Source organism: Grampus griseus (genome assembly GCF_964374135.1).
Source record: "Grampus griseus genome assembly, chromosome: 2".
NCBI classification, from domain to species: Eukaryota; Metazoa; Chordata; class Mammalia; order Artiodactyla; family Delphinidae; genus Grampus; species Grampus griseus.
The window spans coordinates 103,715,264-103,727,793 of NC_139018.1; the positions used below are offsets into that span (position 1 = coordinate 103,715,264).

Here is a 12,530-nt window from a genome sequence, read left to right on the forward strand (position 1 = left end):
CCCGGTCTGGGAGGATCCCGCATGCCGCGGAGCGGCTGGGCCCGTGAGCCATGGCCGCTGAGCCTGCGCGTCCGGAGCCTGTGCTCCGCAACGGGAGAGGCCACAACAGTGAGAGGCCCGCGTACCGCAAAAAAAAAAAGATGGTTTAACTGACAAGTTTTTTTTAGCTCAACTACATTAAAAAAAAATTTTTTCCACTATATATAAATATATAGTGAAATGGGAAGAGACAGCAATGGAATACACCAAAATGTTAAAAGCAGTTGCCTTTTGGCGATGGGTTTATAAACTGAATAACTTTATCGTCTCCCTATGTTTCTTTATTTTTCAACTTCTCTAATAATCGGCCATTACTTTAATAGATGAGAAATAATTTTCTTTATTGTACAATTCTGCTCAGAAATTTAAAACAAAGGAACACAGAGATTTTATGCTGTCATGTGCAGCCAGCATCATTAGATTGGAGCAAGTCTTTTACGAGGGAAAGGTATAGATAAGATAAATTTTTTAGCTTTACCTCTTTGAAATGTAAAATTGGGTTAGTGTTAAAAATTTCATTCTTGTACTTCCATTTTTGCTCGAGTGCGATGCACTCTTCGGGCATTTTAGAGAAGCAAAAGGAAATAATGAAGCGCCAGGTAAACCTAGACACCAACACTTTAGGAAGGAGGAAGAATTTGATGGGTGATCTATTCAAATTTAATACATACACTTCCGAGCTGCCATGCCAGAGAGCTTGAAAGGACCCAATGAAACTTGTATTTCAAAGCTGGCTTCATGATCAAAGTCAAGATTTAATAATCAGGATTCTCTAATACTTGTCTTTCCGAGTATGGAAATATCACTTTGAACTAAGCAGAATGACAACTGTTTAAAATGTAAATCAATTATGAGGTGTTAATACAATAAGAAACTTACTTATCCACATGAAAAGTGTGTCAGCGATTAATTAAACTTATTAGAGTTTATATGCCCCTAAAACAGTGGTTTATAGAAGCTAAGCCTCAGGTGAATACTTAATTTCGAATTTTATTCCTCATCTAATCTGAGCCAAGGCCTCTTCCTCCCAGAGTTTTTAATCATGATTTGTAGAGGTGCTGGCAAAGCCAAAATTTCTTCCCTTCTTAGCCAAAGGTCTACACAACATTCTATACAGATATTATAAAGAGATGACCAAGCATCTTCAAATATTTTAGGGGGCAGTTTTTCAATCTCAAGGATATGTAATAGAGTCTAAAAATAACTCATGCATTGGAAGAAATGCTATATCCTGACACTGTTGAAACGTAGAACAGGTATAGCAATAGAAGATTTGTTTTCTTTCATCACTGATATACCCATGTTAATATCAGAGAATTCTAATAGCATTTTTTCCTCTATATTTAAAGGTGACCTTGGCGATTTCAAACTTGGCCCAGGCTCTCCACAGACTGTCCACAGTTCCCATCACAAGGGCAACGTCTACTGTAACATACGGCAGATATTGCCACTGGTATTGCCAGAAGTCAAAACAGATTTTTTTTAAAGCATAGTTCAGTTCATGTCACTCCAAGCTTTATGGATTTCAGAAGGGTACTCAGCTGTGATAGCTAATGGAAGAGCTGGCACAAGGTCAAAGATCTAGCAGTCAAAGCACCTTTCATTGGGCCCAATTACATAGATTACAATGGTGATTGACAGCTCAAGCAGGTCTGTTTCAAGTCACTAATACCTAGTAACAGATACTTATAAAATTGCACAAATCACAACTAAATGAATTCTTGGCAAAAATAAGATAAACTGATCTGAAGTGATGATGGTCAGAAGAAACCTAGGAGAGGCCAGCTCATCCATGGTTCCAAAGGTCCCAAGACTGAGTGTTTTCAGTGTTCTTTTTATTAAACAGGATCATTAAGTGTTGTTGACATTTTATCATTCTGTCCAATATAGTCTACTTAGAAAACTCAGAGCAAGTCTGCTCAAATAAACTGAGCACAGCTTGGGCCAAGCTGGAAAACTGATTTCAGAGCACATCTTTCAGCAGCCCTGAGCTATCAACTTCTGGGCCCTGGAAATACCCAGTGGGAAGCTGCCTCCCTCTCGAGGTGCTCTGTGGGGGAAGGGATGACAACTGAACTGTGACATTAGCTGGTGACTGACTTACAGCTCCGTCTCTCCATAATTCAGAAATGGTGGCATCACAGAAAATGCACTCGGACTTAGAATAAAAAATCAGAACTACAGCTTTCCCTCCACTCTGAGGCTTTACCCAGTTTTACCAGCAGAGGGCAGTGTCAGATTATTCAAAGTATTGCAGGCACACTTAACGAAAAGGGTTCTGTGCTTTGCCATTAAACATGCATTTATGTTTATATATCTAATCCATTTATATAATACTCGATGTTTTAGGTACACACAAAATTCAGGGGAACTTACAACCTGGAATTTTTACTATCTAATTTAACCTAAAAAATCCATGTTCAAAATAACTTTGCAAAATACAAACAAAAGACAGTAGCATGTGCCTTGATACTTTGAACAAAACACAGGAACCATTCACGAGCTGAAATCACCCTTTATGTGCACTGTGATGCTCTGATTTTGTCCAAAATTTGAATCAAACAATGGGACCAGCAAGGAGGTCAGAAGAGACAATCAAAACGGCATACGCAGATTTTTGTTAAGCTTCACTTCACAAAAGCTATGAGTTTTACTTTTGCCTTAATATCATAACAAATCTTTTTTAAAGAGGAAGTGTAATCAAGGAAGTAGTTTTTCCAAATGGTATTCCAATTGCCCAGGTGCCAAGCAGTAGCAGCTGGTAACTGACTTCTCTGCATCATGAAATTTCTTTACAGTCTTAAAAAAAGTAATTGAAATATTTTTGGTACAAATCCTGAGCCTTATAGCTTCAGTTCATTCCCCAAAAATGATTCCAAATGAGAATTCAACATAACTGAAAATCACCTAATTACACTCAGGAAGCTGTAATTCACAAATATTAATGGTGGATTTGACAGAGATTGCATCTCACACGTGTTTACCTTCATGGAGGCTTTCAGCTCGGAAGCGTCATACTGAGCAGGTGTTTTCAATAGGCCCAAAATCACTGTCTCCAGGTGGCCGAACAAGGCTGACTTCAGTGCTGATGCAAGTTCCTTCAGAAACACAGGCAACAACATGGAAAACTTGGTTGGTAACCAATATTCCCTTTAAAACTAGTAAGACAAAAATAGAGGCATGGGGGGGCTTCCCTGCTGGCGCAGTGGTTGAGAGTCCGCCTGCTAATGCAGGGGACACGGGTTCATGCCCCGGTCCGGGAAGATCCCACATGCCGCGGAGCGGCTGGGCCTGTGAGCCATGGCCGCTGAGCCTGCGCATCTGGAGCCTGTGCTCCACAACGGGAGAGGCCACAACGGTGAGAGGCCCGCGTACCGCAAAAAAAAAAAAAAAAAAAAAAAAAAAATAGAGGCATGTGTTTGTAAAGCAGGTTGTGATTCTTTTGACAACTCTGGGGTGTTCGGTCAAAGTATCCTTCAACCGCATTCCCTTTGGCAGACCCAAAGGTCAGAAATGGAAAGATCAGACTTTCCGCCGGTAAAATCCCCTAAAATCCAAGCTGATTTTGCCCTCTCGTCCAGTCAGTAAAAGGAAACCAGAGCAGCATGCAATGCCTCAGAAAGCTATGCGTGAATGCAGTTTACAATACGCTTACACTCGCACGTGGTAACAGCCTATTTAAGACAGGGCACTTTCTAGGGTCAAGGCCCCTGCTAAGGAGGAGGTGATCAAAGTGGGGAGCCTCCAAGGAAGCAGAACCCTTGTGGCCTGCTGGTATCCTCCTGTGAAAGGTTTTGTGCAGCTGTGCAGAGGTGGCTCCAGAAAGTCTCCAGGTGGAACCAGAGGCCCCCACTTGGCTAGAAGTGATCTCATGAAGCTTTCCTATGCAAGACACTTCACCTAAGACTGAGAGAACCTCTATTTTCCATACCAAACTGGAACGGTATTATCAAGATGGTGGGGACTAACACCCTCCCCATTCACCGCGGGCCTTCCCTGCTATATATTGTTTCTTAAAGGTTCCCACTGTTACCATTAAAATCCACTGACAGATTTCAAGTCAGAGGCCTGAGTCAGCACCCACATAGGCAGACAGATATCCCAATTCGATGTGGCTTTGACAGATGCTTCCTCGGGGATTAGATTTCCTACAAATCATGGGCACTGAGTGATGGCTGAACTCTCCTGTTATAATTTTTTTTTTCTTTCTTTTCACTTTTCCCCCCTCTTCTCTCTTCCTCTCCTGCTTTCCAGCAGCACCCATGGCATCTACGATGTTTAGCCCCTAGAGGCATGTGCAGGCTCTAAGAGGTGATGGGCAGCCTGCTTCAGAGAGAATCTTCTCCAATCATTCACAGATGTCGAGGACTGAGATGGGTCTTAGAAATCATCTGGCCCAACCCTTTCATCACCTACTTTCTCCTGCTTCCTGAAGTCCTAGTAACACATAGCACTTAGGAGAGAACTTTAGAAAGCTACACCTTCCAATTATAGCACCAATTTTCCAGCGTGGAACTCTGAGGTTAGGTAATTCCAAACTTAGCCTACCCTGACACTCCCCTCTACCCATTCTCTGTTCAGACTTCAAATAGCATTTGGGCACCTACTGACTTCTTCCACTTCTATAATAAACTCCTTATGGGCAGCCAACTTCCTGCTTCTCATAATGTCAAGCACAGGGCTTTCTTTGCACTTAGCAAAGAATATTTGTCCAGATATGTTTGACAAATAAAATATGACCATTCCTTCTACGGAGAAACCTGACATCTGCTTGAACATGAAAGAAATATAACATTGATCCTCTGTCCCAGTTCCTGTCCACTTCTACTAGCTGTACCCATGCTGTTCAAGCCCCTCACCTAGGCAGCCTCTGTCCCTATTGTTAAAGTACAATACAGGGCCTTCTCCTTTATTATGCAAACAATAATGTTCTTCTTTCAGGATTTCCTTCAGAAAGTCTCTCCATTATTTTATGTATCTTTCTTAAAATGTGATAATTCTCCTTAGCCCAGGGTTAAGAGGTATCAAGAATCATAGGATAGTGAGTTGTTCCCAGCCCACCATGAAGCCTGTGAGGTCACCAAACCCATCATGATTCTGTAACATCATCCCTCCAACAGGGTATGTGAGAGCTTTGTCCTCCATACATCTCATCTGAAATCGAAATCCAGGCTTCTACATTTCTATGTACACTTATGTGTCCACACCCAAGTGTGTTCCAAGACCACACTCTCTAAGTGACAGCTGAAGGAGCAATTACAGGCATATTGTCCAAAGAGGTGGGCCTTCTGCTCCAACTGGAACTCAGCTCTACCAGCTCACAGATCCTTTTGGGAAAGTGGAGAAATAAACACTCCCTTCCATGCCTCACTGTAGTAGATTAATGTCAGTCTAGCTGGAAGAAAAATGTTAATACATATGAGAGGAAACAAGCTGCATGCTTTCCTATTTACGTCCTTTCCAACTGTTTTGAGAGGTGGGAGAGGGAGATATAGCAGGGTGTGACCTGCAACTTCCTGGACCCTGGTGGTCATGTCAACTCCAAGTGCAGAAATGTCTTTTCTAGACTCCTTCCAGCTCACCTCCACTGTGACTACGAGTGAAAGCCATAAGTCAAGCGGGAGCTGCAGGAAGCCATGCTTACTGCACCGTCCAAGAATAAATCGAAAGCTTTTAATAGCAAGAAGTTAAAAATAAAGCAGCCTGTCTGTAAAAATAAATTTCCTAACACTGCGACAAAATAAAGGATGAACAAGTGCTGGGCTGTTCCTTAACCACTCGTGGATGAGCAAGGGAAAAAGGCACACAAGACCCTTTAAATAGTGAGAGCATGGCAAGGTGAAGACAACCTAGAGACCAAATGAGCTACTAAACTAAACCTGGCGGTTGCAAAGATCTTAGGAATTCAACTGTATTTTTTTAAGAATGAGAGGAGTGTGTCAGGATCAATACTCAAATGGAGGCTAGTGTCCCAAGATTAAATTTAAAACATTTTATCAAGAACCAGCAGAAGTCATAAAGATGAAATGAGTGGCCACGTGTAGAGAACGGCATACCTGGCACAAAGGTTAGCACTCAATAAATGATACCTGTTGTTTTCCCTGATCCTTTCTATTTCCGGAACTGCTCCCTTTACACCCTCTGGGGTGGAAGAGGGTGTGGTCTTTATGCATAAGCTCCAAGCACCGCAGGGGACATGTATATGTGAGTTGTGACTCTTACAGGATGTAAGGGGAAAACCTTGGATCTCCTAGGGTTCCAGGAGGCGCTTGCTGGGAAGAGCCAGAATTCACAAAAAGAAAAGGTAATGGCTGAGGAACTGAAATTCAACATGGAATGCCCTCCATCCCTGAACCTGCTGTACCTTTTTGGTCCTTCTCTGGTAGGCGAAAGCAATATCCTGTCTCTGTGCATTGCTGCGGTTGGTCAAAATGTTGACGATGGTGACCTCATCCACACCTATGAAGACACAAGTAGGGAGTAGTTACTCAGCCATATGCTCTAGTTCTCTGGGCTTACATAGAAGGTTTTAAGCATTTTTTCAACCTGAAATGTATATATTAGTCCCTAAAGTGAAATGCCAAGACATTAAGATGTTTTCTTTCTTTTTGTCAGCACCCTCCACCCAACATGTATACCCTCTTTTCTGTTTTTCCTAACAGCCTCAAACCTCAAGTCTAAATGGACCTTTTTAAGTATCTGTATTAAAAAACCAAAAATAACAACAACAAAAAACTATTTCATTCATAAATTGGGTTTCTGGACTCAACAGTACGAGGTGCATTTGTGGGGCTTTGGCAGTCACATGGAACAACAAAGATTTAGAAAGATTTTAAAGGAAGGTCCCCGAATTACCATTTAACTGAGGTTTTAATAGACAGTAACCGCGACCTGAAGTAATACAGACAATTATTTATATTTATTGCAGGATTATGGCTATATAAGCAGCTAGGTACAATTTCTATAATTATATAAAATGTCATGACAAATGAGTCAGATTTAATATGGCAGTTGTATTTTAATAGCATAACTGATTAATACAATCCTACTTACTGAAGACTAAATTGTTTTGTAAGGAAAATAAATGTTCCACTGCTTTTAATATTCAATAGGCAATTTTAATAATCAATTTTGTAACTTTATTAAAAAGAATAATGTTTTAATCTAAATCTAAACTGGGAGTTTTGAAGTACCACCGAAATATTTTAGTACCTATTTTAATTGGAACATGTGTATTTACAAAGATAAGCAATGCCTTCTGGTATCTGAAAGTTTCCAATTTTATATCAGAAATACTCTTAACATGCCATTTAACTTAAGGAAGCACTATTTTAAGAATTCAGAAAGTGAAAGGTCTCTCTCCTGACTGATTATGAACTTTGTTTAATAAAAAGAAGTCTTTGCCATAACTGGATAGGTAATTCCTGAGTGAGAAACAGCAGAGTGGTTAAGCCTCCAGGGTCACACGTGAACTGCGAACAGCCCAGCCTATAGGAAATCAGGAGTTCCAAAGCAACAGAAAGGTCAGAACGATAATACTCTGAGACAGAGGCAATGAGCAGACTTACAAAGAAGGTATTCTAAACTCTCAAGTGTGTTAGAAAGATCAAAAAGCAGAAAGTTAGAATTTCTGGGTATAAAAATAAGTAACATTTTTGTATTTACATACTCATTTTTAAGTGAATTCATACCAATACGTTAGTTACCTTAACTGCAGCATTTATACCTTCAGCTCTGATTTTCAGAGTAGCTGGTGTCAACGTAGAAACCCAACTGCTGAATATGAGATCGTTTCAAAGATGCTTATTTTGGCAAAAAATAAAGGGGGAAAATGTCTAATAGTAGATTGATTAAATAAATGTTTTTGTCCTTATAGTGGGATAATATACAGACATTTAAAATGACGGTATAGGGCTTCCCTGGTGGCGCAGTGGTTGAGAGTCCGCCTGCCGATGCAGGGGACACGGGTTCATGCCCCAGTCTGGGAAGATCCCATATGCTGCAGAGCAGCTGGACCCGTTAGCCATGGCCGCTGGGCCTGTGCGTCCGGAGCCTGTGCTCCGCAGTAGGAGAGGCCACAGCAGTGAGAGGCCCACGTATGGCCAAAAAAAAAAAAAATATGTATAAAATAGATAAGCAACAAGGATATACCGTACAGCACAGGGAATTATAGCCATTATCTTGTAATAACCTATAATGGAGTATAATTTGCAAAAATACCAAATCACTATGCTATATACCTGAAACTAATATAATATTGTAAATCAACTGTACTTCAATTTTAAAAATTAAAGAAAATTAAAAAAAAAACACAGCTCCCTGGGCCTCCCTGCCCTCTGAGATATGATTAAAGACTCTTGTGGACTTTGGACCTGGGAAGCAGCATTTCAACCAGCTCCCTGGTGATTCTTTATTTGAGAATCGCCAACAGAGATGGAAAAGCATGGGTGGGAAGTAGAAAGGTCATTGGAAATCTGCCTGTGTATAAGACTATTAAATCGCTTCTACCAACTGCTTCTGTGAGGTGCAGGGTCAACTACAATCTTAGGGAAAGAAATGCTTACCTTTGTTCAAACAACCCTGGTAAGAAATAACACCCGAAAAGAGCTCACGCCACAAACTTCAGTGCAGCCCCGTGTTCTTAGTCATTGAAACAAACCTCTCTTAGCAACCAAACAATGAACCTTTCTGTTCATAGCAGCTTAGCATTCAGCCAACAGAGTCAGAATACAATCCAGTTACTGGAAATCCCCGTAAAGAGCCTGGGTGGTTAACCTGAATCTCACCTGGGACTCAGCAACAACTAGAGCCTGAAGGCGTCTAAGTGTATTTTACCTGAATTACTTACCCAACAAACAGACTGCTGCAATGCAGCATCGAGCATGCTGGGACCCCTCACCAATGAAAGATCTGATACACTGCACAGATGCTAATGCCAGCAACTACAAAGAAAGTAAATGGAGACTATTTCTGCCAGTGGAAGCCCCCTCCTCCTTCCGAGGGCCTCACCTGCATCAGCTGCTCCTCCCATACCACTGTGCGCAAGTTTCAAATTGAACTAGAAAGAGGAAAATAAATCATAGTGCCCAGGATCGATGGCCTACTCAAAGCCATGGAAGGCACGTCCTGTGTTGGAACCCCAGAATGCACACATCTGCCAGTGGGATTTCACCATCTTATCTTCAGAACAGTGCTGCTTCCTCTCGACCTGGCATCATAACTGGTGAGACGGTTTATTCCTGTGGAAAACAGTCCAGTCCAGGTTGAAGCTGCAAGGGTCATCTGGTGACTCACCACTCCTGCCCAGGATGCAGCTGAAGGATGAGGGCTGAACGTTCAGCTACCTATGTCAGCACAATCACCGTCAACAAATGCACAGCAAGTGCCAGTACACCAGGAAAGCTTTACATTTAAACAAGGTTAACGTAGGTGCAGACGACGGCAGATGAGGCTCTGCCTCTCTGGATTTGCACTTTCCGATTGCTCCTGTGCCAGTGAGAAGGGAAGTGTCTGCTGAGGGAAGGAGCCCAGGGTCGAAAAGAAACTGCGTGGATGAAGCAAACGCATAAAGAAAACAATAAATGTGAATAATGCCTATTTTCCCATCCCATTCCTCTTGTGTTTGATACAGAAGGTCACAAAGTAATCCAAGCAAAGCCTCACATTGGGAAACAATGACATGGGTGCAGGATCCCACAGAATGTGGGGGAGAACACAGTAAATTCTGTGATTCGGGCAGATTTTTTTTTAATGCCTTTCTTAAATTTAATTTTTATTTTACACTGGAGTATAGTTAATTTACAATGTTGTGTTTCAGGTGTACAGCAAAGTGATTCAGTTATACATGTTTATATACATATATCCATGCTTTTTCAGATTCTTTTCCCATATAGGTTATTATAGAATACTTAATAGAGTTCCCTGTGCCATACAGTAGGTCCTTGCTGATTATCTATTTTATATATAGTAGTGTGTATATGTTAATCCCAACCTCCTAACTTATCCCTCCCCCCAACCTTTCCCCTTTGGTAACCGTAAGTTTATTTTCGAAGGCTTGTGAGTCTGTTTCTGTTTTGTAAATAAGTCACTTGTATCATCTTTTTAGATTCTACATATAAGTGATATCATATGATACTTGTCTTTCTCTGTCTGACTTACTGCACTTAGTATGATAATCTCTAGGTTCACCCATGTTGCTGCAAATGGCATTATCTCATTCTTTTTTATGGCTGAGTAATATTCCATTGTATGTATGTACCACATCTTCTTTATCCAATCCTCTGTTGAGGGACATTAAATGTCTTTTCAACACTAACAGAAGTTAAGATTTTCAAGACTGGTGAGGAACTAAGACACAAATTTATCTGGCTCCTGATGGAAAGCAGCACGAAAGTTTTTAAGCATTTTTTCCTTGAATGAAAATGGCCAACTAATCTTATCAGCTAACTACAAAAATGCTTCCCACACTCTAGGGCATCTGAAAAAAAATCAGTCCCTGTTCTAAGTGCTAGTCACCTGAAGCCACAGCTCCGGCAAGTGATGCCATGGGAAGGCACCGCTGACAGCAGGGCTCACATAGAAAACTGTGGGGTCGTGGGTTCCTTAAAACATCAGCCATGTTTTTAAAACAAAGAACACTTGCAGTCTAAAATAACGGCTGAATCCAAACCCACAAAATGGGCCTCCTGGAGTCTCCTCCTCTCCGCGGGTGGAAACCCCAAGTCAGCTCCACATCTGGCACTGCATGGAAAATGTGCATCTTTACTGTTCATGGCCAGGAACCAAGAGGCCATTCTGCACAGGATCTGACTCACATCTGCCAAGGCACACTGACTGCACAGAGAAAACAGATTTCATTGTGTTTGATAAAGGACTCAGGAGGCCCTCCAGGCAGGGCTGACTGACTAGTTAGAAGATAAAGGAAAACTGCCCAGATCCGCTCCTTATCTAGATCACAGGTAAAACCGGGACTTGGCTTAGGTTACTGGGCATATCAGTATCAAACCTCAGAAACCATCTTTACAACAAGGTCACAGGCAGGCCACAGAGAGAGCAGAAGGCACAGACCCATGGGTTTTATTTTATTATAATATTGATAGTATCAACCATTCACTGAGTACCTACATGCCAGGCATTTTACAAGGTGCTTTGTACAAAGCTCTCTTGCAATTGTCATCCTGTCCATGTGCGATGGGTGTTAGTGTCATCCCCATTGTACCAATGAGGAAAAGACGAGGACTCACCCAAGGTCACACAAGCAAGTCACTTGCAGAGCTGGGATTCAAACCAGGATTAAATATCTACGTTGGGCTATTCTGCCTCCTATTACAGAAAATAATCCAAAACTTGAAAATAAGGCAAAAGGAAGGGAACATGTCTTCCCAGTGTGGCTAAAAGGCCCATCCAAGACTGTTTCTCCAGGGCACGCTCTCACTCAACTTGCTACTCACTACTGATCACGGCATAGGCTCTATGGGGTTATGTGTTAACTTGTAGATTTTGGTCCAGTAGAAAGGATAGCCCCCAAGATTATGGCTTCAGTGCCCTGAAGGACATTAACGGTCTTGTATCCAGCCTAGCAATCTTCTTCCAACATTCTTTCCTCAGTGTCTATAAACACCTAGTCTCTCAAATTTCCCTTTTAACCAGCCCTATCTCAATGAATTAAATAAATGTTTGCCACGTGTTTATCCTATATCTCTATGAGTCACGTTTGTACCTTTTTGAATTATAATCTGGTACTTCTTTCTACCACACTCCTCCATCTTGTTGCTAAAAAGGACTGGAGACAGTAACGTGTCTATCTGTCTACAGAACTGGACTTACTGTTTAGACCATACAAATGTACACCCGTTGAGTAATCTGTAGATAATGATTTGCCACCCAGTAACAATGCGTGGCCACTGAGCTAACCCAACTGAGGTTTTCTTCAAGAGAAAGAGCTAGAAGACTCTCTTCTGGAAGTAGCCATTCATAACTCCGTGGGAGCCTAAAATGCCAGTAAGAGTGATTTTAGAGACAGAGAAACACATGCACGCACACAGACACTCACACACACACTGTTGCCCAAAGTACCCTTCCCACCATCTGCCACGGTGCTGCCTGCCCCGACTCAAGGAAAGCGTGGTTTAGCTAAGTGCCTAAGAAGAGGATTGGGCCCAGAAATCAAATTTCTTCTATTTCCATTCTGCTCTGGTCTCACCTCAGCTGAGTCCCTTAGAAAGGATTTAAGTACAGTCTCCTTGGTAATCCCACTGGGGTATTTTAATAATCTGGAACCCTGTCTGCCTTCTGCGCATAATTACATTTCTGAGATACTCTACAGGACCAGCAGGAAAACACAAAGGCCACTACTCAAGATCGAAATCAAATAAAATTGCAAATGAAGGGTTATGCATAAAATGAAAGCACCAATTTGTGCCCTGTTGCTCTACCAGCTTCCTGAGTCAGAAGTAAAAAAATCTGAACAGATGTAAAAGAAACTGATACCC

General features: G+C 41.6%; 1 protein-coding gene across 1 annotated transcript in view; it reads right to left on the reverse strand.

Annotated features, from left to right (window-relative positions):
* ANXA2 (annexin A2) overlaps positions 1 to 12,530 on the reverse strand; it is a 44,331-nt gene that overhangs the window by 9,939 nt on the left and 21,862 nt on the right. Inside the window, exons 4-5 of the mRNA XM_082649128.1 lie at positions 6,404 to 6,498; positions 3,024 to 3,137 (exon numbers count right to left, since the gene is read on the reverse strand). Coding sequence (XP_082505254.1) covers positions 3,024 to 3,137; positions 6,404 to 6,498 — 209 coding nt within the window. The remainder of the gene's footprint in view (positions 1 to 3,023; positions 3,138 to 6,403; positions 6,499 to 12,530) is intronic.